Source organism: Podarcis filfolensis (assembly GCF_964270895.1).
Source record: "Podarcis filfolensis genome assembly, chromosome: 2".
In the NCBI taxonomy this organism is placed as follows: Eukaryota; Metazoa; Chordata; class Lepidosauria; order Squamata; family Lacertidae; genus Podarcis; species Podarcis filfolensis.
Window position 1 is genome coordinate 16,270,363 of NC_139605.1, and position 27,771 is coordinate 16,298,133.

Sequence of the window (27,771 nt, forward strand, 5' to 3'; positions counted from 1 at the left end):
AGAAGCATTGGGGCAAGGATTGCGCCCTGCGGCACTCCACACACCAAGGAGTGGCGTGACGACATCTCCCTCCCTAGCGCCACCCTATGTCCCCGACCAGAGATTAAAGAGCACAGCCATTTACGGGCTATGCCCTGTATCCCCATGTCAGCAAGGCGGTGGTCCAGAAGATCATGATCGACCATGTCAAAGGCTGCTGACAAATCTAAAAGAATCAGCAGTCCTGACCCGCCTCGATCCAATTGTCTACGGAGATCATCTGTTAGGACAACCAGAGCAATCTCGGTCCCGAAACCAGGACGGAACCCAGACTGAAATGGATCTAAATCCAATGTTTCCTCCAAAAACCTACCAAGCTGTTCAGCAACCGCTCTCTCAATTACCTTACCCAGATATGGAAGATTTTAAACTGGGCGGTAATTGGATAGGTCTAAAGGATCTAGTGACGTTTTCTTTAAGATCGGACACACCACTGCTTCCTTCCGTTCCCCTGGGAATGTCCCTGTGCCAAGGGACAAATTGATAATTTCAAACGGGGAGTCCACGTGACATCTGGACACGCCCTAATCAGCCAAGATGGGCACGGATCGAGGAGGCAGGTGGTGGGCCTACCAGCTTGGAGGAATCTATCCACATCAGCAGGGAGTATCCGATCAAAATGGTCCAACACTGGACCCGAAAACAGTTGAGGGGCCTCCAGTTCAGTCAATGTATCTAAATTGGCAGGGAGGTCACGGCGGAGCAACAGGACTTTCTCCACAAAAAAGCTCGTGAATGCCTCACAGCTATGGGTCGAATTTGTGCTTAAATTTGGTTGTCCTCCTTAAGGACGTTATCGACCTCATTATTCTAAAAAGTTGTGCCAGGCGAGAGCTAGCAGATGCAATGGAAACTGCGAAGTAAGATTTCTTAGCAGCTTTCACAGCCATCTCATAGGCTTTCATAAGTGTCCTATAAGATGTTCTTGAAACTCCGTCACAAGTCTGTCGCCATACTTGCTCTAGCCGTCTGAGATCCCGCTTCATTTTCTGGAGCTCTTCAGTAAACCAAGGGGCCCGGTTTCGATGGGGTCGCAGAGGGTGCTTAGACGACCTCATCGATGGCTGCCAATAGCCGGTTATTCCAGTCCTCGACAAGGTCATCTAATGAGTCGCCAGGAGAAGCAGGGTCCCGCAAGGCCTGATGGAATCTATCAGGATCCATCAGCCTTCATGGGCAAGCCCAAATAGGCTCGCCACCCGAGCAGGGGAAGAGCGGGAAGTCAATCAGAAGGCAAAAGCTGGGAAATACTGGATGGGGAACAGCTTGGAGAAGAAACTCGGGGGGGGGGGAGAGATAACAGATTCACTGTCTCTGGAAAGCATCCATCCGCTTTCCCCAAGGTCAAGGAGAGTTGCAAAAGTGGCAGGACAGAAAGCACAGCGGGTACGAGCTCAGATTACGAGATGCAGAAGTGACTAGGGATGTGAGGGGGTGGACCTCTTCATTGGGAGCACCGCCATTCCTAGAAGACGGGTTCTTTGTTCTCTCGCTGGGATCATTAAAGTTTCTAACGGGTAAGAAGACTCCTTTCCCTTTGTTCTGCTTATCTACGGCCAAGGGGGAAGGAAGCCAATTCCCTGAAACCTGACAGATGCTGATCCACAAGACAAGGGCAGCCCATCACTTTGGCATTGAAGGGCGGAGGTCAAAACTCAACAGATTCATCACACACCTTGAACATTCCAGATTCACACTCTCCCCCTTTTTATCTAGCAACAACTAGCAAGTTATTTTGTACATTTACTATATGTGACTTGTCAGCATCACCCTTGAGCCACCAACTGGACTCATCCACTTCAGCCCCGACTGGGCTAGGCGAGCTGGGTAGCACTTCCAGAGACCACCTTCTATACAGGAACAGGTCAAAGTGCTGTGGACTCACAGCTTAGAGTTGTGAGCACCGGATTCACTCCAACAAGAAGACAGTCGTCGCACAGCAGAGTATAGCAGAGCATAAACGACTCGGAGAGCAGCTCTGTAGAATATCTTCTTTATTCTATCTACAACTATAATACACAACTATATACAGAGCTAAATGAGGTCTAAATGAAAAATGCTGAACTGCACTGAGTGTCTGCAGCTGCTCTTAGCAGCAACCTTATCTCGCTCTCTCTAAAACTCAGTCTCTCTCTCTTTGATGTGAGGTTGGAGCGAAATAAGTAGAGAGCAGAAACCGCCCCTCCTCTCTAGAGAATCAGCAGAGAACATCAGCAGATCCTTGGATATGGGAGGGGTGAAATCTCCTCATTACTTTAACAAATATATGTATGTATACAAATTTCAATACAAACACCAGAACATCACACAGGTTCCATGCATTTAAAATTGATTTCTGCCTTTATGAGTTTCTTTATATGAAGCAAAGAGTGAAAACTGAGTGGAACACTGCATACATTTATATGGCTTTTCATCTGTGTGAATTTGCTTGTGAATATTAAGGTCTCCACTGCATCTGCAGCTCTTTCTGCATTCCCTACATCTGTGGTTTCCCCCCTGTGTGAGTTAGCTGATGTTTCCTAAGGTGTCTACTTTGACTGAAGTTCTTTCCACACTCCCTACATTTAAACAATTTCCCCCCCCATGTGAGTTCGTTGATGTCTTCTAAGGTTTCCACTAAGACTGAAGCTCTTTCCACATTCAATACATGTAAATGGTTTCAGCCCCGTGTGAGTTTGTTGATGTATTCTAAGTGTTCCACTACAACTGAAGCTCTTTCCACATTCAATACATTTAAATGGTTTCTGCCCTGTGTGAGTTCGTTGATGTATTCTAAGTGTTCCACTACGACTGAAGCTCTTTCCACATTCAATACATTTGAATGGTTTCTCCCCTGTGTGAGTTTGTTGATGTATTCTAAGGTGACCACTATGCCTGAAGCTGTTTCCACATTCTATACAGTTAAATGGTTTCTCCCCTGTGTGAGTTCGTTGATGTATTCTAAGGTTTCCACTTTGACTGAAGCCCCTTCCACATTCTATACAGTTAAATGGTTTCTCCCCTGTGTGAGTTCGTTGATGTATTCTAAGGTTTCCACTAAGACTGAAGCTCTTTCCACATTCAATACATGTAAATGGTTTCAGCCCCGTGTGAGTTTGTTGATGTATTCTAAGTGTTCCACTACGACTGAAGCTCTTTCCACATTCAATACATTTAAATGGTTTCTCCCCCAGGTGAGTTTGTTGATGCATTCTAAGGTCTCCACTTTGACTGAAGTTCTTTCCACATTCAATACATGTAAATGGTTTCAGCCCCGTGTGAGTTTGTTGATGTCTTCTAAGGTGACCACTATGCCTGAAGCTGTTTCCACATTCTATACAGTTAAATGGTTTCTCCCCTGTGTGAGTTCGTTGATGCATTCTAAGGTCTCCACTTTGACTGAAGTTCTTTCCACATTCTATACAGTTAAATGGTTTCTCCCCTGTGTGAGTTCGTTGATGTATTCTAAGTGTTCCACTATGACTGAAGCTCTTTCCACATTCTATACAGTTAAATGGTTTCTCCCCTGTGTGAGTTCGTTGATGTATTCTAAGTGTTCCACTATGACTGAAGCTCTTTCCACATTCAATACATTTAAATGGTTTCTGCCCCGTGTGAGTTCGTTGATGTATTCTAAATGTTCCACTTTTATGGAAGCTCTTTCCGCACTCCATGCATTCAAATGGTTTCTCCCCCATGTGAGTTCCTTGGTGTATCCTCATTCTTCCACAGTGACTAAAGCACATTCCACATTCCCTGCACTTAAACTGTTTCTTTGTTCTTCCCAATGAATTCACAGATGGCTCCGTAGAATTCTGACCATCGTCTTCCTCACCTGTTTGGGAGTGGGGGGGGGGAGAGAATCCTGTTAGACTTTTAAAAAAGACAAGAAAGGAACTGAACACATGTGAATTCCCAAGTGCACCTTCTCTTATTTTCACTCCATTGTCCACTCCATTGTCTCCATGTTCCAAATTTTTAGGAATAAAGATGAGATAATGGCAAGAGCAACCCATGATCATGTCAGAAATCAAGCCTTTATCAGGAGAAACTGTCAACACTCCCAGGCACCCGGCTTGGTCTCCTGTTGACCTCCCTGTCTGCATTCCTCAGCAAGATCCAGGCAGAGGTCGCAATAGGCGATCCTTCTCAGCGTGAGAAGAACACCCCCCCTCTTTGTTGCCCCCCCCCCGGCAGGGGAAAGAGATAGACAGAAACGTATTTACATGCCTTTATTTCTGTCTTTGCAGCGTTACAAAAAACATGACTGCTCTCTTCAAACTCCAGCAGTTGAGAGACAAACACTTCCTGTACAGCTCATATTACACTCTGAGCTAATTCCGGTGCCCTCTGTTTCCCACGAACAGTCCCAACATCATGTGATGTTTTCAAGCTAGCAGCTCGCAGCTGCATTGCTTCTATATCGTAACAGATCACTCCATTCACACTTAAGAAAGCGCCATCATTTTATAATAGATATCTACGGTGGAACTGGCTTATAAGACACATCTGTCTTTTTCTTTTTCAAGTGAGGAAATGATCTCAGGCTCCAACAGCAGTCTCTCCTATGAGTAAGAAGTAAAACTGAAATGTTCTTATGCCACATGTAAGTGTAAAAATATTGCAATATGTTAGACCCTAAACAGAGCCTACTGGATTGGGAAATGGCCCACCTAGTCCAGCACCCTGTTTTCACAGTGGCCAAGCAGAAGCCTGTAGGAAACCAGCAAGCAAGATTTCAGCCCAAGAGCCCACTGCCCTCCTGTGCTTTCCAGAAACTAGTATTAAGAAGCATTATTGCCTAGGACCACAAGGGCAGAGCACAGACATCAGTCTAATCATTTTTTTCAAGCTACCCTAGTTGCTGGCAGTCACTGTCTCCTGTGCTTCTGTTTATTCATCTTTTGCAGGCCTAAAAGGCTCATAAAGGTATTATGACCTAAGCTTTTGTGGGCCGCAGTCTGACAAAGGGGACTCTTGATTAGGAAAGCTGGTGCCACTATAAACCTGTGAGTCCCTTTGTTGGTTTTGTGCACTTATTTTGAAATTTGTACCAAGGTTGTACCACTGTAGCTCCATGTAAGCTTATGGAGGGACAGAATTACAGGGGCGCTATAAATTATTATCCCACTCACTCACTCTCACACACAATCCGTCTGTAAGAATGGCAAGTTTACACTATTTGGTTATAATAATGGCCACCCTCAGTCTTCATATGCCCAATCCTATGTGCAGAGCCTCCAGCCACATGAACTGTGTATCATGATAACAGGTCCTTTGTCTCGAAAGCCCACGAAACTGGGGAGGTGCATGCATCTACTGTATTTGGATGCTGGTGGAATGTATCACTCTGACCCAGTCTTTAAAAAAATAAAAGTAACATAAACTATTTAAATATATGAAATATAATTAATGACAGGAAGCATTTCCATAGCCCCCTTCACCCATTTTTCTGGATTGGTGTACAACATCATTATCGTCACTTAATCCTGCAGTGGAAATAACACCAGAGATTCCAAAAACAAAGAGCTGCTTTGGAGAAGGCTTCACCCCTCCCTCCCTCCCTTCCTTCTTCCTGCCTGGCCCTTCCTGCCTTTGGTCTCCTCTCCATCTTTTCCTCTTTCTCCCTCCACCATCCAGCCATCCATGTTCCCATCTCCTCTCCCCTGGAACTCACCAGATTTCTCCGAGGGTCCCAGGAGGGGATGCTCAAAGGTTGCAGGGAGGGATGCAGGAGACAGCTTGACCAGGTCAACTGTCCATCTTCCTCCGTCCATCCTGACCAGGCTTGCAGGTTCAACTTCTTGAGGAGCAAAGAAGCCAGGGCAAGTTGTAGCTTCCTGGGAGGAAGGAAGAAGTCAAGGGAGTTTCAGAGCCCCTGCAGGGATTTTGCCCAACACATTCTGTTGCCCCTGTAGAAGCCCCTAATGGGCACCCGCTTCCCAAGAGCCTCCACCCATTTTCAAACACCTTTGGCAATTCCTTCCGTCTGCCTGTCCCTTCTCCCTTCCTAAGGCTGGCATGGTATGGGCAGTAGTGGCCTTGTGGCAGTTGCCCAAAGGGCCATAATAAATGCAACAATGTGTACCCCTTTAAATCCTTGAGTATGCTTCTAATAAAGAAGTTATGGTAGCCTGTGCTTTATGAAACTGGCTATTTTGCAAGTTGCCACCTCCCAATTGGGGCAGAAATACAGCTAATATGGGAATCACAAAGATACAGCAGAAAGCTAGAACATGAGTCGCCACATGATGCAAATGGCTGCATGTAACACAGGTTCCCAACATGCACAACTAACACAATGTAACAGAACGCGGTAGGTAGGGACTTTTTTAAGGAGGCAGGGGAAGCAAGAAAAATTTAGATTCTTTTGGCAAAAATAAACATTAAAACAAGGAACTGCTGGTTAAAATATGTAAGAGGTTTTTTAAATCACACCATAAGGAAATCATTATACGAAGTTTGGAATAGATACAAAACACTGGTTGAACGTAAAACCCTGTGGTGGCTTTCTCCATTGGAAGCCTTTGCAGTAAAAAAGAAAAACATGGGAAGTGAACGGGCAACATACAAAGACCTGTTAATGGAAGTGGATAAGAAATTAAAGGTAAAGCCATTTGAAGAACTGAGAGAAAAATTAACTGATTGATTGCAGTATCACCAATTGCAGGATGTATTCGGAGAAGATAGCAAGAGAACTGGGTTTGGTAGCATCAAATAAAAACTAGAGACTGAATTGTTGAGTAGTAAAAGGAAAACACTGTCGAAAATGTACACGCTATTATTGGAGTGGCACACAAAGGATGACGAGGTAAAAAGTGTTATGATCAAATGGGCCCAGGATTTGGGGCATAATATTGATTTTGAAGAATGGAAAATATTATGGACCAAAACCATTAAATTCACAGCATGTATGTCACTCAAAGAAAATCAAATGAAGATGATGTATTGATGGTACATGAGACCGGCCAAACTTGCAAGAATGTATAGAAATCAGGATAAAAACTGTTGGAAATGTAAGGAAAAGGAGGGGAATTTCCTCCATATGTGGTGGACGTGTACTAGGGTGAAAACTTATTGGGGTACAATTTACAATGAAATAAAAAAGATCTTTAAATACAATTTCAGTAAAAAACCAGTTATTTTTGTTAGGTCTAATTGGAGATGAAATTTTTAAAAAAGATGTGAATCTATTTATGTGTGCCACAACGGCCAAAAGGATTCTTCTGGTTCAGAAATGGAAATTACAGGAGATTCCAACATTGGAAGAATGGCGGAGTAAGATGGTGGAATACGGAGAGTTAGCAAAGCTGACGGGGAAGATCCGGAATCAGCGCGACAAACTGTTTCAAAAAGACTGGAGCAAATTTATATTATATATGAAAGAATATTGTAAACATCTGAAAAGGTTTGTAGCTTTGGGTTGAAATGTTTCGTAATGACAATATAAGGAACTGATTTGCATTTAATAAGAGGAAATATAAAAATAAGAGAGAAGGTAAAAAAGTGTCTATAGAAATGCTAAGTATAAGGTAAATATGTACGAAAGTCAGAATGAGGGGCGAGAGGAGGTCGATGCTCGGATAGAGCGATGTTTCAGTTCTTGATTTATGTATGGATATTGTGATTACAAAAAACTGAAAATGTAATAAAAATTATTTAAAAAACAACAAGGAACTGCTGAGCAAAAAGAGAACAGGAGCATGCGCAGAAGTGGTTGCGGAGAGGGGAGGAGCCTTCAAGGGTCCAATAACTGACCCAAAACAACACAGAAGACTACCTGTCGATTGTGGTCGACCACTTGGACATCTCTGATGTACTGTACTGTATACGATTGGTGGAAATTCAAATGCTTTGTTTGGCATTACATATATAAATATCACTGCCTGGAACACCAGGCAGGGTTGCAGTTTTGTGGAACGATCGAACTGTAACCTATTGCTTTGCAATAAACAATGTTAGACTCCTAACTCCTCCTGTTTCTGAGTTTTATTGGTGTAAACTGAAGAGATAAGTGATTTTCTGGCTTACAACAGCCTGAGAGTAGATTCCATGGAACATACAGGAGCTTTTGCCATTAGTAAACAACTTAGATGGCAAGTTCTCAAGAGAAGCACTTTGGAGCACTGCTTGCTTGCTCATGCTATGTGTGTTTGCACCTCGAGGACAACATGCATATTTACACCACATGATTTCTTAAAGAGGGCATTTCTTTAAAATCGAAGGCCATTTCTACAAAAGCCTTCAATGTTTGGTTGCTTTGGCTGTTTTTTATTTTGTTGCAAGCTGCTCAGAGTGGCTGGGGAAACCCAGACAATGGGCATGGTATTATTATTATTATTTTATTGCGAGCCTTGCCAGCAATGCCCAACCCTCTCCCCTTTCCCACCTCCTTCCATGCAACTCCCTTTGCACCAGATCTGGGCAGGAGGAAGCTTCTCTCTTTCCACAGCGGAAACCCCTCCCCCCCCCACCTTCAAGGCTCCATTAAAAAGAGCAGCTCCCTTTCCTCCCTTCTCTTCTTCTCCCCGCCTGGAACTTGTGCAGGCCGCCTCTCCCCGTCCTGGGGCTTCTCATCCTGGACCCCCTTGCCAAGCCCCTTCCCTCCTTCCCCACCGCTGGCTTTGCACTCACCCAAAATCCTGATGGCGGCGACAGATGCAGCGACCCTGGGCAGCGGGGGTGGGAATGGGAGCCCCCGCCTGGGAGGCAGGGAGTGACCCGGCTAAATTAGGAGGCTTAATTAGGAGGATTAATTAGGATCCCCTTCATGGATCACTGCCTTGCCGTGGCGAAGGGGCTTGAAGAACTCAGAGAAGCTATGAACTACGCCGAGTAGGGCACCCAAGATGAACAGGTCATTGTGGAGAGTTTTGACCAAACGTGATCCACCTGGAGGAGGAACCGGCAAGCCACTCCAGTATCCTTGCCAAGAAAACTCCATGGACAAAGACAACAGGCATATAAAAGTTATGACGCTGGAAGATGAGCCCCTCAGGTCGGAAGGCGTCCAACATGCTACTGGGGAAGAGCGGAGGGCAAGTACAAGTAGATCCAGAGCTGATGAAGCGGCTGGGCCAAAGCCGAAAGGACGCTCAGTTGCGGATATGCCTGGAAGCGAAAGGAAAGTCCAGTGCTACAAAGAAAAATATATGAACCTGGAATATAAGATCCATGAACCATGGTAAGCTGGATGTGGTAAAAAATGAGATGGCAAGAATAAATATTGACATCCTGGGCATCAGTGAACTAAAATGGACGGGAACGGGCGAATTCAGCTCGGGTGACCATCACATCTACTACTGTGGGCAAGAAACCCGTAAAAGAAATGGAGTGGCCCTCATAGCCAACAAAAGAGTGGCGAAAGCTGTACTGGGATGCAATCTCAAAAATGATAGAATGATCTCGATACGAATCCAAGGCAGACCTTTTAACATCACAGTAATCCAAGTTTATGCACCAACTACTGGTGCTGAAGAAACTGAAATTGACCAATTCTATGAAGACTTACAACACCTTATAGAAGTGACACCAAAGAAGGATGTTCTTCTCATTATAGGGGATTGGAACGCTAAAGTAGGGAGTCAAGAGATAAAAGGAACAGCTGGCAAGTTTGGCCTTGGAGATCAAAACGAAGCAGGGCAAAGGCTAATAGAGTTCTGTCAAGAGAACAAGCTGGTCATCACAAACACGCTTTTCCAACAACACAAGAGACGACTCTACACATGGACATCACCAGATGGGCAGCATCGAAATCAGATTGATTATATTCTCTGCAGCCAAAGATGGAGAAGCTCTATACAGTCAGCAAAAACAGGACCTCGAGCTGACTGTGGCTCAGATCATCAGCTTCTTAGAGCAAAATTCAAGCTTAAACAGAAGAAAGTAGGGAAAACCACTGGTCCAGTAAGATACAATCTACGGTAAATCAAATCCCTTGTGAATACACAGTGGAAGAGAGGATTTAGATTTGGTGGACAGAGTGCCTGAAGAACTATGGATGGAGGCTCGGAACATCATACAGGAGGCAGCAATGAAAAGCATCACAATGAAAAGGAAATGCAAGAAAGCAAAGTGGTTGTCCAATGAAGCCTTGCAAACCGCGGGAGACAGAAGGCAAGCAAAATGCAAGGGAGATAGTTAAAGATACAGAAAACTGAATGCAGACTTCCAACAAATAGCAAGGAGAGACAAGAGGGACTTCTTAAACGAGCAGTGCAAAGAAATAGAGAGAAACAATAGAATGGGAAAACCAGAGATCTGTTCAAGAAAATTGGAGATATGAAAGGAACATTTTATGCAAAGATTACCATAATAAAGGACAAAAGTGGTAAGGACTTAACAGAAGCAGAAGACATCAAGAAGAGGTGGCAAGAATACACAGAGGAATTATGCCAGGAAGATATGGATGTCCCATACACCCCAGGTAGTGTGACTGATGACCTTGAGCCAAACATCCTGGAGAGTGAAGTCAAATGGGCCTTAGAAAGCACTGCTAATAACAAGGCTAGTGGAAGTGATGACATTCCAGTGGAATCTTACAAGATGATACTGTTAAGGTGCTACACTCAATATGCCAGCAAGTTTGGAAAACTCAGCAGTGGCCAGAGGATTGGAGAAGATCAGTCTAGAACGCAATCCCAAAGAAGGGCAGCGCCAAAGAAAGCTCCAACTACCGCACAATTGCACTCATCTCACACGCTAGCAAGGTTATGCTTAAAATTCTACAAGGCAGGCTTAAGCAGTATGTGGACCGAGAACTCCCAGAAGTACAAGCTGGATTTTGGAGGGGCAGAGGAACCAGAGACCAAATTGCAAACATGTGCTGGATTATGGAGAAAGCTAGAGAGTTCCAGAAAAACATCTACTTCTGCTTCATTGACTACGCAAAAGCCTTTGACTGTGTGGACCACAGCAAACTATGGCAAGTTCTTAAAGAAATGGGAGTGCCTGACCACCTCATCTGTCTCCTGAGAAATCTCTATGTGGGACAAGAAGCAACAGTTAGAACTGGATATGGAACAACTGATTGGCTCAAAATTGGGAAAGGAGTACAAGGCTGTATATTGTCTCCTTGCTTATTTAACTTATATGCAGAGGACGAGATGGTTGGACAGTGCTCTCAAAGCTACTAACATGAGTTTGACCAAATTGCAGGAGGCAGTGGAAAACAGGAGTGCCTGGCGTGCTCTGGTCCATGAGGTCACAAAGAGTCAGACACGACTAAGTGACTAAAGAACAACAACAATGTCCAATCAGCATTCTCCAATGTAGAAGCAATTCTGAGAATGTTCCTTTGAATGATGATTGCAAATTGCCATTTGTAAAGATCCATTTCACAGCTGAAGAAGATAAAAAATGAATTCGGAACAACAATGTCTCAAGATAAATTATGTTACTTCAGCCTCATGTACGTAGAATGTGACAAGCTATGCAGTTTATCATTTGATGATATCATCAGTGACTTTGCTTTGGCAAAGGCAAGAAAGTATTGTAATTTAGATCATGTTTGTGTACTGTTTGTATACACAGTACACAATGAATCATGATAAAATTATACAGTTGAATGGGTATTGGGTAGATGCAGTAATACAATTAGTCCTGTAAAATACTTTTTACGTACAGGTGTGTATAGTATTGCTATTATTTGTAATGCGACATATTACTAGAAATACTGTCTTTTACACTCACTAAGTGTAACAGGGTACAAAGGTCTGCTGTCCCAATGAAGTATGTGGACTATTATGGTAATATTGATACTTATATAAAAAAATGCATTGTATTAACTACAATTGCATTGTACAGGCTATAACAATTAATTTCATATTAATAAAGCTATTTATTATTAGTAGTTGTCTGCACTGTATATTTACACCTATTATAATTTCAAGTTATAGCAAGTTTCTAGGACTAGATCATGATTCTTTGTAAACTGTGTTTCTAAAGGAACTTTTGTTATTGCCATATGCCAATATGCATTATTAAGTTTGTTATGAATAAGAAAATCATTTTAAGTTAGAGCTTAATAATTATTTCACTATTAATATACATAATTGTATTTCATTATTAATATATTTCTCAACTGTATTTCAGTTCAACAATTATGTGCACATTTTTTTTGATACCGATTAGGTCCATAAATTACCACACAGCCTATATTCAACACAAAAAACAGCGACAATTTGTGGTTGACAAAGGACAGCTGGACATATAAAGGGCCCCATGACCTCCAGTAGCTTAGGGCCTCATCAAACCTCAATCCGGCCCCGCCCCCACTACTTTATGCAAGGAGTTCAAGGAACAAAGAGCTCTTTGGAGAAGGCCTCACCCCTTCCTTCTTCCTGCCAGGACCCCCCTGCCTTTGTTTTCCTCCCCATCTTTTCCTCTTTCTCCCTCTGCCATCCAGCAATCCATGTCCCCATCTCCTCTACAAAACGGAAGACTTGGATGTTTTTGGTGTTTCTTATTTTGTTGGAAGCCGCCCAGAGTGGCTGGGGAAACCCAGAAAATGGGCGGGGTATAAATATCAGATTATTATTACTATTATTACTACTATGGCGAGGCTGGTCTGCAATGCCCAACCGTCTCCCCTTTCCCGCCTCCTTCCCTGCAACTCCCTTTGCACCAGATCCGGGCAGGCGGAAGCTTCTCTCTTTCCACAGTGGAAACCCCTCCCCCCTCCACCTTCAAGGCCCCATTAAGAGAAACAGCTCCCTTTCCTCCCTTCTCTTCTTCCCCCCGTCCCGGGGCTTCTCATCCTGGACCCCCACCCCTTGCCAAGCCCCTTCCCTCCTTCCCCGCAGCTGGCTTTGCACTCACCCGAAATCCTGGCGACCCTGGGCAGCGGGGGCGGGAATGGGAGCCCCCGCCTGGGAGGCAGGATACTTCCGGGGGCGGGATAATTGCAGGACCCAGCCAATGGGGAGAGAAGGGAGGGAACCTGGGCTTCGAGTATAGGGAACAGATGCTCTGTTAAGGGTTAAAGCCAGAGAGTGCAAGCTGCTTTGTTGTTGTTGTTTAGTCGTTTAGTCGTGTCCGACTCTTCGTGACCCCATGGACCAGAGCACGCCAGGCACCTCTGTCCTCCACTACCTCCCGCAGTTTGGTCAAATTCATGCTGGTAACCTCGAAAACACTATCCAACCATCTCATCCTCTGTCGCCCCCTTCTCCTTGTGCCCTCCATCTTTCCCAGCATCAGTGTCTTCTCCAGGGAGTCTTCTCTTCTCATGAGGTGGCCAAAGTACTGGAGCCTCAGCTTCACGATCTGTCCTTCCAGTGAGCACTCAGGGCTGATTTCACTAAGAATGGATGCATTTGATCTTCTTGCAGTCCATGGGACTCTCAAGAGTCTTCTCCAGCACCATAATTCAAAAGCATCAATTCTTCGGCGATCAGCCTTCTTTATGGTCCAGCTCTCACTTCCATACATCACTACTGGGAAAACCATGGCTTTAACTATACGGACCTTTGTTGGCAAGGTGACGTCTCTACTTCTCAAGATGCTGTCTAGGCCTGTCATTGCCCTTCTCCCAAGAAGCAGGCGTCTTTTAATTTCGTGGCTGCTGTCACCATCTGCAGTGATCATGGAGCCCAAGAAAGTAAAATCTCTCACTGCCTCCATTTCTTCCCCTTCTATTTGCCAGGAGGTGATGGGACCAGTGGCCATGATCTTCGTTTTTTTGATGTTGAGCTTCAGACCATATTTTGCACTCTCCTCTTTCACCCTCATTAAAAGGTTCTTTAATTCCTCCTCACTTTCTGCCATCAAGGTTGTGTCATCTGCATATCTGAGGTTGTTGATATTTCTTCCGGCAATCTTAATTCCAGCTTGGGATTCATCCAGCCCAGCCTTTCGCATGATGTATTCTGCGTATAAATTAAATAAGCAGGGAGACAAAATACAGCCTTGTCGTACGCCTTTCCCAATTTTGAACCAATCAGTTGTTCCATATCCAGTTCTAACTGTAGCTTCTTGTCCCACATAGAGATTTCTCAGGAGACAGATGAGGTGATCAGGCACTCCCATTTCTTTAAGAACTTGCCATAGTTTGCTGTGGTCGACACAGTCAAAGGCTTTTGCATAGTCAATGAAGCAGAAGTATATGTCTTTCTGGAACTCTCTAGCTTTCTCCATAATCCAGCGCATGTTTGCAATTTGGTCTCTGGTTCCTCTGCCTCTTCTAAATCCAGCTTGCACTTCTGGGAGTTCTCGATCCACATACTGTTTGAGCCTTCCTTGTAGAATTTTAAGCATAACCTTGCTAGCGTGTGAAATGAGTGCAATTGTGCGGTAGTTGGAGCATTCTTTGGCACTGCCCTTCTTTGGGATTGGGATGTAGACTGATCTTCTCCAATCTTCTGGCCACTGCTGAGTTTTCCAAATTTGCTGGCATATTGAGTGTAGCACCTTAACAGCATCATCTTTTAAAATTTTAAATAGTTCAGCTGGAATACCATCACTTCCACTGGCCTTGTTATTTGCAGTGCTTTCTAAGGCCCATTTGACTTCACTTTCCAGGATGTCTGGCTCAAGGTCAGCAACCACACTACCTGGGGTGTACGAGACATCCATATCTTTCTGGTATAATTCCTCTGTGTATTCTTGCCACCTCTTCTTGATGTCTTCTGCTTCTGTTAGGTCCTTACCACTTTTGTCCTTTATTATGGTAATCTTTGTACGAAATGTTCCTTTCATATCTCCAATTTTCTTGAACAGATCTCTGGTTCTTCCCATTCTGTTGTTTTCCTCTATTTGTTTGCACTGCTTGTTTAAGAAGGCCTTCTTGTCTCTCCTTGCTATTCTTTGGAAATCTGCATTCAATTTCCTGTATCTTTCACTATCTCCCTCGCATTTTGCTTGCCTTCTCTCCTCCGCTATTTGTAAGGCCTCGTTGGACAGCCACTTTGCTTTCTTGCATTTCCTTTTCATTGGGATGGTTTTCGTTGCTGCCTCCTGTACAATGTTACGAGCCTCCATCCATAGTTCTTCAGGCACTCTGTCCAGCAAATCTAAATCCTTAAACCTGTTCCTCACTTCCACTGTGTATTCATAAGGGATTTGACTTAGATTGTATCTTACCGGCCCAGTGGTTTTTCCTACTTTCTTCAGTTTAAGCTTGAATTTTGCTATAAGAAGCTGATGATCTGAACCACAGTCAGCTCCAGGTCTTGTTTTTGCTGACTGTATAGAGCTTCTCCATCTTTGGCTGCAGAGAATATAATCAATCTGATTTCGATACTGCCCATCTGGTGATGTCCATGTGTAGAGTCGTCTCTTGTGTTGTTGGAAAAGCGTATTTGTGATGACCAGCTTGTTCTCTTGACAGAACTCTATTAGCCTTTGCCCTGCTTCGTTTTGATCTCCAAGGCCAAACTTGCCAGTTGTTCCTTTTATCTCTTGATTCCCTACTTTAGCATTCCAATCCCCTATAATGAGAAGAACATCTTTCTTTGGTGTCACTTCTATAAGGTCTTGTAAGTCTTCATAGAATTGGTCTATTTCAGTTTCTTCAGCACCAGTGGTTGGTGCATAAACTTGGATTACTGTGATGTTAAAAGGTCTGCCTTGGATTCGTATCGAGATCATTCTATCATTTTTGAGATTGCATCCCAGTACAGCTTTCGCCACTCTTTTGTTGACTATGAGGGCCACTCCATTTCTTTTACGGGTTTCTTGCCCACAGAAGTAGATGTGATGGTCATCCGAACTGAATTCGCCCATTCCCGTCCATTTTAGTTCACTGATGCCCAGGATGTCAATATTTATTCTTGCCATCTCATTTTTGACCACCTCCAACTTACCTAGGTTCATTGTTCTTACATTCCAGGTTCCTATGCAATATTTTTCTTTACAGCATTGGACTTTCCTTTCGCTTCCAGGCATATCCGCAACTGAGCGTCCTTTCGGCTTTGGCCCAGCCGCTTCATCAGCTCTGGATCTACTTGTACTTGCCCTCCGCTCTTCCCCAGTAGCATGTTGGACGCCTTCCGACCTGAGGGGCTCATCTTCCAGCGTCATAACTTTTATATGCCTGTTGTCTTTGTCCATGGAGTTTTCTTGGCAAGGATACTGGAGTGGCTTGCCGGTTCCTCCTCCAGGTGGATCACGTTTGGTCAAAACTCTCCACTATGACCTGTTCATCTTGTGTGCCCTGCTCGGCGTAGTTCATAGCTTCTCTGAGTTCTTCAAGCCCCTTCGCCACGGCAAGGCAGTGATCCATGAAGGGGATCTAGCAAGCTGCTAGAGAGAGAGAAAAAGAGGGTGGGGCTGCTCCATACTGACTTGGGAAAGGGGGCTCGGCTTAAGCAGAACAGCTGACCCGCCCCCTCTGCCGTCGTGCAGTGTCCTTGTACTGCAAGGAATCCGGTGAGTGCAAAGCGCCTCGGGGTAAGCAAGCTTTTGTGGGGGGTGCAATGCAATACCCATAATTGGGGTTAGGGGTGGAGAGAGAGCAGGCAGGGAAGCGGTGGGTCAAGTGTGGGGGTATTGCAGCTCCTTCATCCTGGTTGCAAATAAGAGATGGGGCCTCTCCCTGAAGGTTCTCTCTCTCTCTCTCTCTCTCTCTCACACACACACACACACACACAAACCGAAAAACGTTCGTCTACATGCACACACAGATCACATGAAGAGCCCTGTAGTTTGATCAAGCCCATCCAGTCCCGCACCCTGTTAGAATCATAGAAACGTAAAGGTGGAAGGGGACCCTGAGAGTCATCTAGTCCAACCCCCTGCAATGCAGGAATCTCAGCACTTTCCTCATGGTGGCCAAACCTGCGAGGAGCCCAAGAACATCTCTCCCCTCCGGCGGCTTCCAGGAAACCTTATTCAATTAAGCATAATAATATTAATATTACAACATTATTTATACCCGCTCATCTGGCTGGGTTTCCCCAGCCACTAGGGCAGCTCCCAACAGAATATTTTTTTAAAAACCAATGAAACATCAAACATTAAAACTTCTCCATACAGGGCTGCCTTCAGATGTCTTATAAAAGTCAGATAGATGCTTGTTTCCTGGACATCTGACGGGAGAGCATTCCAGAGTGGGTGCCACTACCAAGAAGGCCCTCTGCCTGGTTCCCTGTCGGCTTCTGTCAAAGAAGCAGAATCAGGAAGTTTTTAATGTCTGATGTCTTATTATGTTTTTATATTTTGCTGGAAGTCATCCAAATTGCCTGGAGAATAACAACAACAACAACAACAACAACAACAACAACAACAACAACAGTAATTATACCACTTGTTCAGTCTGAAAATTTATTTGTACCAGTGCATTTGGAAGCATCAGAATAACTTGAGGTAATATATTCATACAAAAGCTTTGCTCCCGATTCATTGCAATCCTATCGGCTGAATTTGATCCGAGTCCTGGGATAACTCAGTTGGTAGAGCATGAGACTCTGGGGGTTGTGGGTTCGAGCCCCACCTTATCAAAAAGATTCCTGCATTGCAGGGGGTTCGGCTACAAGACCCCCTTGGTCCCTTCCAACTCTTTCATTCTGTGGTCTATGAACCTCACTTATTCACAATGAGGGCACCACCACAAATTTTTATTAAGCAATTTCTTGCATAATAGGAGTTTGCCCTTGTAAAATTGGAGAACGAAAGGAGACGGAATCTCAGGGTGGGCTTTTTTTGTGGGGGACATTTTCTGGTCAGTGGGCAGGAGGAGCTTGGGTCTGTGGGATATGAAATTCATAGCAGTCAGGTACAACATTCCTTTTTTTTTAAAGAATATTTTTTTATTAACCGACCAATCACATCAAATCAAACCAAATTACATAAATTCCAAATTACACAGCCGAATTTTAAATTTTTGTTGGGGGTACCCATGTTTCAAGTTCCAAAGGGATCCAATCAACTTCTTGCTTCTTACTGCTGTTTTAATGTCCACAAATCTAACCTTATGATGTTCACAGTACTATCCAGTCCTTTCTTATTATTTTTCCACATCTCTTGTTGTTATTTTTGTCGGAATCCAAGCCAAAAGAGCAGAGCCCCCAGCTTAGCTCTTAGTCCAGAGGAATTTGGCCACCCTCCAGGTGCCCGGCTTGATTCCTTATGACCTCCCGTCTGCGACTCCCGGCAAGATCAAAGGAGGTCTCCAATCGGCGATTCTCCTCAACGTGAAGGAGAACACACCACTCCTCCCCCACCTCCATTCCCGGGGGGGGGGGGGAAAGAGACAGACAGAAATATATCTACATGTCTTTATTCCTGTCTTTCAGCAGTACAGAGAAACATGTCTGTACACTTTGCTTCCCCACTGCAGAGAGAGAATAAACTCCACCCATGTACTTCCAGTACAGGGTCATGTGCTGCTCTGAGGTAACATCCGGCTCTCAGAGCACTTTACAAACTGTTCCTGGTTCCCACGGTACAATCCAATAACATCAGTTTCCTGTTTACCATTCCAGCCACCTGGTGCTTGCTTCTGCATTGCTCTTTTTCGTAACATCCTCCCCCAAAAGAATCAATGCGTGTTGCAGCAAGCAAAGCATTATCCAGAGAAGAAAACAAACAGTTGTTATACACATAACACTCCCCTGTTGTTTCAGTTCCACCCTTGGAACTCCCCGCCACTGGTTTCCCCAGTGTACCTCTCTGGTTGTCTGGTTTCCAAGGAATGAGTGCATCTGCATTACCTTGGCTAGCAACTCTCTGTTGTGTCTTTGTCTCTGACTTAGACACAGCTCCAACCTGTCCTCGGTTGTTTACAACAGCTACACATGCAACAGCTAAGTTAGCAAACTCTTTTGAGTACCTCTTGGGTGGTTGACCCTTTGTAACTCTCTCAGACCTACGTATGAGGTGCTGATCCTCTCTGCTCACTGGTCCAGTCTCAGGACCCTTTGGAGAACTAGTTCCAATGGTAAACAGTGGTTCATCCTTCAGTTGTGAAGGCCTATCCATTGTGTGAGACTTCCTCTCAATGACTGTGACAACTGAGCTCTCCGAGCTATCAGTGTCATCACTTTCTGTACAGCTGAAATCAGTGAAATCATCATCATCTGAATCGTCCTCAGTGGGAAACGTGTGTACCATCACTCTCTCCTGTTCAGGAGCACTCTCTAGAAATTTTGTGAGAATCACCTGACCAGATTCAGACAAAATTACTCTGTAGAGACCCTTTTCATACCCCACAAAAATGCCTCTGGCATTCTTTACTCCACCTGGAGCTTCTGTCCTCACATGAGACCCAAAAACCTTGAAATGGGCAACAGAAGGTTTTCTGTGGAACAGTTTCTCAAAAGGAGAACTTCCCAACTCTTTTGAAACCTTTCTCACTTTCGTATAACAGAACGACATTAAAGACTCGGCCCAGAACTCATGTGGCAGATGTGAACTTAGCAATTGCGCTTCCATCCCCTTTTGCAATTCTCTGTTCACCCGTACACAGACACCCCTGTTCCACGCTTCTGCTGAAACAGAAATCTTGTGTCTGATCCCCTTCTTCTGCAGGAACTTTTGGAAATCCTGTAAAAGAAAAATCTGCTTCTCATCTGGGAATAGACAATCAATGTTAGCATCATGCACACTCTTAACTTTGTCACAAAACTCCTGAAACCTCTCCAAGGCTTCCTGTGGCTATCTCAACACATAAACCCAGACATAGTTAGAGAAATGATCCACACACACAAGATAATATCTTGCATTGCCTCTAGATGGTCTGTTGACTCCGGTCTTCTTCTTGCTCACACCTGCAAGAGAAACTAGGTTAGACACAGATGAATTACATTCCATGTAATCACTTTGTGCAAAAGTCAACAAATAAAGTCCATCCTTCTGTTTGGCAGAAAGATATAACTCTCCATCTTTGTAGATCTCGCAGCTCTCAGCATCGTAGCACAGTCTCAGTCCTTTCTTTGCAATCTGCGAAACACTCAGCAGATTGAACTTCAATTCTGGAACCAAGTAAACATTGTTTATTGTCAAGTCCAGACTCTTAAGATAGACAGTCCCCACACCGGCCGCTTCTAGCTCCTGACCGTTGGCCTGTATCACAGTGAAGCTTTGCTTCTTAAACGTTGAAAAGAGTCTTCTGTGTGGGGACATATGAACCGTCGCTGCAGTGTCGATAATAAACGCGTTCCCAACATCTGCCGTGGTTCCTTTCGCCATCAAAGCCTTTGCAGGTTCCACCTTAGGCTTGGTACGACCTTTGCCTGACGCCTCAGGCTTTGCTGAGCGACCCTTCGCTCCTTTTGGCTGACGTGGCTTCTTACAGTTCCGCTGAAGATGCCCAGCCTGTCCGCAATTGTAACACTGGACAACGTTCAAAGCTACAGCATCCTTTCCAGTAGCCTCATCGGTGGGGGAATTAGAACCCCGTTCCTCCCTCCCCCTGTCCTTTTCTTCCAGTGCAGCATGCCGGCTGTGTTCTTCTAGAACCACGGCATTCAGGGGCACTCCCCCCTTCTTGGCATCCATGCTGAATCCAAGGGTCAGCTTTACACTCAATCTCAAGCCAGCTTTCACTTTTCAAGCCAGTAAAACTCCAAAAGTCTTTGTTTACTGCTTCACTGGCAGGCAAAACTTTTGGGCTGTTTTTTCAAAACCCTTGCACAGCTGCGCAGATACACTTTCGATTTCCCAGGCTCTTTTTAGGCCACTCAGTAACTGGCAGACGTTGCCTAGCAACCTGCTCAGGACGGAACTCCTTATCTCACCACAGGAATTCCTGGTATGCAAGCTTGCTCTTTCAGAGCTGTTGTTTTTCAAACGCAGCTATTGTGAACCAGAAATTAAACCTTTCTGCGTTCACTTTTCTCTCTTGCCCAAAATGCAGCATACCTTTTCTGGGGCTCCGTTGCCTTGAAACACACTCCTCTCGGTGTCCAGCTGTCTGTTTCAGCTTCTGGCTGCAGGCAGACGCATTTCTTTATCTCCTTAGGTGCAGAGGATGGCAACGATTCATCGACCTCTCACCTCTCATGCAGATTCTCATAGATCAGATATCCATCGGTCTGCTACCAGTTGTCGGAATCCAAGCCAAAAGAGCAGAGCCCCCAGCTTAGCTCTTAGTCCAGAGGAATTTGGCCACCCTCCAGGTGCCCGGCTTGATTCCTTATGACCTCCCGTCTGCGACTCCCGGCAATATCAAAGGAGGTCTCCAATCGGCGATTCTCCTCAACGTGAAGGAGAACACACCACTCCTCCCCCACCTCCATTCCCGGGGGGGGGGAAAGAGACAGACAGAAATATATCTACATGTCTTTATTCCTGTCTTTCAGCAGTACAGAGAAACATGTCTGTACACTTTGCTTCCCCACTGCAGAGAGAGAATAAACTCCACCCATGTACTTCCAGTACAGGGTCATGTGCTGCTCTGAGGTAACATCCGGCTCTCAGAGCACTTTACAAACTGTTCCTGGTTCCCACGGTACAATCCAATAACATCAGTTTCCTGTTTACCATTCCAGCCACCTGGTGCTTGCTTCTGCATTGCTCCTTTTTCGTAACAATTTTCATATATTTTTACTTTCTCTTTGTGACCTCTGATAGTCTCCGCAAGCTGGTTAGAACAGTTTGTAATCCTGCGTGGATATTATTTTTTTATCCAGTAGCCATATCCAGACGTTTTCCATATAACATCACTTCCATACATCAAAACAGTCTTAGCGTCATTAATCTTCACCAATCTACCTCCTTTCTCAAAACCTCTGAGGAGATTCACTAGGAATGCAGTCTGAAAACAAATCCGTTCTTCCTCCCGGCTATAAATCCTTTGGCAAGATGGTGACTCCGAATTAATTGCTGCGCCATTCCCAAAAGCTCTTATTGCTTCTCGGTCTCCATAAAGCATACTTTTGGTTAAAGTTTATCTCCACACAGACCTTAATCATCCTGCTTGGGTCAGTTCAACCGACGGTTCTAATGAAGAGGGGTTCTTGTAAATCACATAGAAGGAAAGTAAAAAAGGTTTCCCCCCCCCCATTCAGCCCCGTTGTCAACATACCCCGCCTTGGTGTATCTTCATTGTAAAATATTCCTGTTTCTCCAGCCCGTCGTCTTCTTTCGCAGAGGTCACTTAAATTAGCAGACTTCACTCCCCTTCTTCACTTGAAATAAGTGCATTTGCTTCTTTTGTAATTAATTATTCCAAATTGCTGCAACTAGTGCGCGATCAGAGACAGCGTCCAGGAGAGCCAAGGTCCACACGGGGGCATTCTGCCTAGGGCCCTCACCCCCTTCTTTCAAATTAGGGGGTTATTTATGGGCACAGCAGGCAAGGGCAGTGTTCCCCATTTCCTTGGGGCAACAAGGGAGGCTGCCTACTCCCATAACAGCCTCTTAATTACCCCGTGTGGGTCGGAGAGATGGTATTGTCGGCCATCTTCCAATGCGCTTCCAATGCGCCCCCTAGTGGGCCCCCCAGGTACAACATTCCTAGAGTGGACATGCTAGGGGATGCTTTGTGCCACCCAGGAGAAAACTTCCTTTCCTCCTGAGCTGGGACAAGCGCTTCCTCTACATGTGACTTGAAATAGGTGTGGCCTATTCTGGGTGGAGGAGCACAATGCTCCGTGTGCTACATTCTTTCTTCTCCATTTTGTTTTTTTCTATGTGTTAGGAGAAGTGACTGCTCAGTCACAGTCACTTGGGACTAACTCCCTTAGATTATAGTTTATGTATAGATATAGATATACTTTTGTAACTTAAGCCTGCCTTCAGGAATCTAATTGTGAACTGAATGAAAATGAATAAACTACTTTTATATTGATTTTAGTAAGACTGTCGTATCTACACTTCTAAAGAGGAATAACAAGGGATCTTATCAGGAATCTTAAATAGCGAGGCTCAGATGGGCCTGCAACAAGCTTACTGCTGTGAAAATTTGAAAAGGAAAATGTTTGAACTATGCTAAGATATAGAACTTGTTAACGCAAGTTAGTATGGATATCATAAAAAAAAAAAAATCCTCTCCTGCCTTTCTAAACATTCTCACAGGTCAATCCCTAGCTAGAGATCTGCCATCCCCTTGTCGCGGTCCAGATTTGGGTCTCTGCCTCCTGGGATTTTAGATGCACATGGTCGCCACATGTTGACTGCAGCAGGCAATGGCTCCCTCGCATGTGTGAACAGCCATTGGGGGTCGCTCTCAAACACCACAGAGATTGGGCATTGCTTTGACGAATATCCTGCAACCAACCACCTCCTGAGCCCTCTGGTCTCTCCCACTGCCAATAAAAATAAAATACCTGTTTATCTGACGCTGACGCAAAGACTCACATACTATAGAAATGAATGAAATGTTTATTTCTTTCCCGCTTTCCTTCCCTCTCTCTTCCCACTATTCTTCCCCCCCCCCCAACTCCATATTGCCTAGAACAGTACTGTCTCACTCTGAATAGGACTGACTTGTTTGAAGGATTCTGTGACTTGAAAACAGGGACTCTGGGTGTACCCAAGAATTTAATAAAAACATTTTAAAAAACAACAGTCTCCCTCATCCATTAACATTCCTCAACGCAGCTTCATTGGAAAGCCATGGAATGTGATCCTGCAAAGGGCCAGTCTAGGTATTAGGGCTGCCACCTTGTTTTGCACCTAAGAAGCAGACAATATGCGGTAACTAAGTAAGACGTTTTGGTTTGCAGTTGAGGAAATTTCCTCTAAGCCCCCAAACATACTCCACAAAGCACATAGATAACATGTATGCAGCAGGTTTACTATCACCTTATAACATGCCCTGTATGGAGTAGTTACAGAAATCTCAGTATGGTGCCTATCTGTTATTCTGAGATGTGGGCTGCAGTACAAAATAAGCGTTTTTGTGCAGCCTGGGCCTATGCATATTTATTTAGGAGTCCCATTCGGTATTTTAAGGAGCGGGATCAAGGGTTTCCTGACCCACTTAAAATGTATAAAGTAGCTTACAGCAAAAAACGCCTAATGACTCTTCTGGGTAACTGAATGAATTATTTTAATAAAAAATTTAATGGAAAGCATATTTTTCATTGTCATATTTATGCAAACATGGTTCCACTCCAACCTCCCCATTTCCCCCTCTATAAAGAGTTCTTTATACAGAAATCTCCTGAACAGAAGTCTCTATTTACATGTATAGGGAGGGATCACTCTCTGTCTAGCTTATGGCACCCTGTGTCTTTTGCAGTGTCCTGTATTCTCCTCACAGACACACAGAAACAGTGAACAGTGACATGCAGCAGCAACAGCCAGCCAGACTCACTACAGCTCCCAGAATGCTTTGGGGAATCCATGACTGACTGAAGTGGTACTAGAATGATTTAAATGTGGTGTGGATGTGGAGAAGGCAAGCAATCAGGAGGTGACAGTGAACAAATGGAGCCCACAATGGCAGCCTCCAGTGCCGTTTTGTGTTCCTCACAGGGCAACACAGCACTCGTCCCCACTGCCTGCCTTCTGAGATCTGGGATCATTGCCATGGACAGCTTGTGACACAGCATTGTAGGGCAAGGCTGTTTCAAGGGAAGGTGGGAAAATGCATTTCTGCCACGGTCAAGGTTAGCAAACTGACTGGATTCTTGAATAATAGGTTTCATTTTGTTTTCACTCACTTCTTTTTTTCCATGATGAAACTCAAGGTAGTATACCTGTGGCCTCCTCCCAAGACCCAGGACTGCTTAGCCTAGGCAGCAATATGTCCTACAAGCCAGCATCATTCAATCTTCGGTCCCTAGATGTTGGACTACAACTCCATCATCCCTGGCGCTCTTAGCCAACAAGGACCCAACTCTGATGAACTCAGTCTTAGGCCGGAGCCTGCAGGAAAGTTTGGGAACCTCTGGCCCTCCAGATGTTGCTGAATTACAATTCCCATCAGGCTCAGCAATCGTCATCTATGGCTGTGGATGATGGGAGGTGGATGCTGGCATTGAGAAGAAGTTGAAGGCAAGGTACTCTCTCTATCTCCAGTGCACCAGAGCAGCCTGTCCAGTAAAGACATGGAAGAAAATGCTGAGGCACTGAGGGCTTGTGAACCAAAACATTACCCTTTTCCAGCACACTCCATTGCTATCCATCCCTCTCTAGTTTTCCATGCCTGCTGTCCACCACCGCCCCACCCCCACAGCCAGTTTTCGGTATCCACAGACCATGTGCAGTTCTCATTGCGTGGCTTTGGCTATCTTTTCCCCCCACCTAAAAATTTATTGGATATACGTAACCAATGGAGCTGCCTCAAGGTTACTGGTACCTCCCTCTCTTCCTTGGAAGAAGGGTTCCATTTTGGCCACATAAAGGCTGGCAGCTAGGAAATTGAATTGGCTATTTGTATACGGGATTGTATATGGGTGAGATTTTCCACCCTTGAACTTTTGAACTACACCTCTCATCAACCTTGACCATCTGGGCTGAGGCTTATGGGAGTTGTTGCCCAACATCTGAGCAACCCCATGTTGGATATCCCTGCTCTATACTTCTTTTATTTAATTTCTATACCACTTTATAATTTTAAGAAAAACCTCAAAGTGATTTACAGCATACTAAATCAAAAAACATACCGTAGTTTTCGCTCCATAACACACATTTTTTCCCTCCTAGAAAGTAAGGGGAAATGTCTGTGCGTGTTACGGAGCGAATGCTTCCCTCCTCCGTGGCTCGCTTTGAAACAGCAAAGCGGGAGAAGAGCCGCTGAGAGGGGAGGAGAGAGGGACAGAGAGCCTGTTTCTTTAAAGGAGCAAAGCGGGAGAGGAGAGGAGCCGCTTACACGAGTGTCCGGTTGGCTCCTTTAAAGCAAGCAGGCTCTCTGTCCCTCTCTCCTCAACACTCAGCTCGTTAAATAGCAGGAAAGATTTTCAGCTCGCTAAGCCGGGGGGGGGGGTGAGCCGGGGAGGAGGAAGAAAAGCAGAGCCTGCTTGCTTTAAAGGAGCAAAGAGGGAGAGGAGAGGAGCCTTCACCCCTTAAACCCCTCTTCTGCATGATTAGCAGCATCCTTCTCCACACACTCCATGCGTGCTCCTTGTCCCTTGAGTGCTTTCCTTCCCTCCCCACTTAAAACGTGGTTACAAAGCACAGCTCCACATGGATCCTCAGGATTTTTGCACTGGGTCACCCCGAATTCACCATCAGATCACATAGCATGTCCATGGCTACAGTTTGCACCAAAAAAATCACGCACTCACTGTTGCCTGGGGCCGCAGTGGTGCAAAAATGCGGTTACAAAGCACAGATCCACGTGGATCCTCAGGATTTTTGCATTGGGCTACCCCAAACTCACCATCAGATCACATGTCTGTGGCCACAGAATGAACCACAAAAATCATACATCCACTGTTTCGTTTAGAATATTTTTTTCCTTGTTTTCCTCCTCTAAAAACTACGTGCGTGTTATGGTTGGGTGCGTGCTATAGAGCGAAAAATACGGTAAATAAAACAATGTGAAAAATGTGAAATATAGAGTATACGGTCAAAGCAACGTAACAGAAAACTAAACTATTATCTTAAAGATTTCAAAACAACACATTACAAAGATCAACTACAGAATACATGTTAAATAGGGCTGGGTGAGTCTGGGCCCCGCCCCCTAGGCCAGTTGGGAAAGGCCTTGCAGGGAGTGGTATATAGATGGCATCTTACTCCCAAAAAGCTTGCTAAAATGTATAAAGGGAAAACATCAACCTGTTGGAGATGTAAAAAAAGGAGGGGTCATACTATCATACGTGGTGGACCTGTGTAGCCATTGGCAAATACTGGGATGATATTTAGAACGACTTTAAGAAACTATTTAAAATTACTTTTTAAAAAAAACCCAAAGATTTTCCTACTTGGTATATTACCATCAGAAATTTAAAAAGTCCTAAGATCATTGTTTATGTATGGTATAACAGCAGCTAGAACCCTTATAGGAAGGAGCTGGAAAAATGAAACGCTCTCAGAGATTACAGATTGGCAGATACTCATGTTATGATATCTACAATTAGCAAAGCTGACGAGATCAGTTAGAGGAATATTGAAACAAAAAACAACTAGAGAATGGATAATATTTCAGAATTATGTAAAACTTTATTGTACAAATAACTCCATATGAGCAGAAATTGAGTGATATTTGTAAAGAAAAAGATCAAAGGAATGTATACAAAGCAGAAAGAAATGGTATTATATAATGTAAGCCTGTGTAAAAAAGAATGTTATATCAAACAGTAGAATGAGCAGGATGGGAATGATTGTGTCGATGAGTAGTTTTACTATGTAAATAACTTTGTCTTTTTTCCTTACTATTATTTCTTGGTTTCTTATCTTTTTTAATTCTTTATTTTTTTCTTTCTTTATAAATTTTCTATTTTCTATTATTTTGTTTTTTCTACCTGTTAAAAGATTGTACATAATGTTTGTATGTTGTTGTTTAGTCGTGTCCGACTCTTCGTGACCCCATGGACCAGAGCATGCCAGGCACTCCTGTCTTCCACTGCCTCCCGCAGTTTGATCAAACTCATGTTTGTAGCTTCGAGAACACTGTCCAACCATCTCGTCCTCTGTCGTCCCCTTCTCCTTGTGCCCTCCATCTTTCCCAGCATCAGAGTCTTTTCCAGGGAGTCTTCTCTTCTTCTTCTTTTTTTTAAAAGGTATTTATTAAAGTTTAAAGAAAGATTACAAAAAAGTTGCAAAATAAGAAAAAAAGAGAGAAAAAAGAAAAAATTACAAAATACAGAAAAGCAAAAAACAATTAAAATCAAATCAATCTTTTCATATCTTATCTTTCGTTTACTTGTTTCCCTGACCTCCTCACACCTCCCTTTTTTGTATTCCAGTTCAGTTAGTTAA

At 44.3% G+C, this 27,771-nt stretch overlaps 3 protein-coding genes and 1 long non-coding RNA gene across 6 annotated transcripts in view; 2 read left to right on the top strand and 2 right to left on the bottom strand.

Moving 5' to 3' along the window:
• LOC310757234 (nurim-like) overlaps positions 1–27,771 on the top strand; it is a 131,514-nt gene that overhangs the window by 7,405 nt on the left and 96,338 nt on the right.
• LOC310756957 (uncharacterized protein) lies at positions 2,017–12,882 on the bottom strand. Its single transcript, XM_083601942.1, has 3 exons — positions 12,838–12,882; positions 5,696–5,858; positions 2,017–3,853 (listed from the first exon to the last, which is right to left on the bottom strand). Exons 2-3 carry the CDS (start codon positions 5,793–5,795, stop codon positions 2,604–2,606), a joined length of 1,350 nt encoding a protein of 449 aa, XP_083458068.1. The 5' UTR covers positions 5,796–5,858; positions 12,838–12,882; the 3' UTR covers positions 2,017–2,603.
• LOC310756461 (uncharacterized protein) overlaps positions 16,407–27,771 on the bottom strand; it is a 148,891-nt gene continuing 137,526 nt past the window's right edge. Inside the window, exon 4 of one of the 3 annotated variants that reach the window (XR_014544890.1) lies at positions 16,407–16,843. The gene's annotated coding sequence lies outside the window, so the exon portion shown is untranslated. Of the gene's footprint in view, positions 16,844–23,080; positions 23,205–26,765; positions 27,559–27,771 lie in introns of those variants that run through there. The other 2 variants (XR_014544891.1, XR_014544892.1) reach the window with 2 other exon arrangements.
• On the top strand, positions 17,235–22,752 carry LOC310757364. The gene is made up of 2 exons (XR_014545106.1): positions 17,235–17,731; positions 22,403–22,752. It is a non-coding gene; the product is annotated as an uncharacterized lncRNA (long non-coding RNA).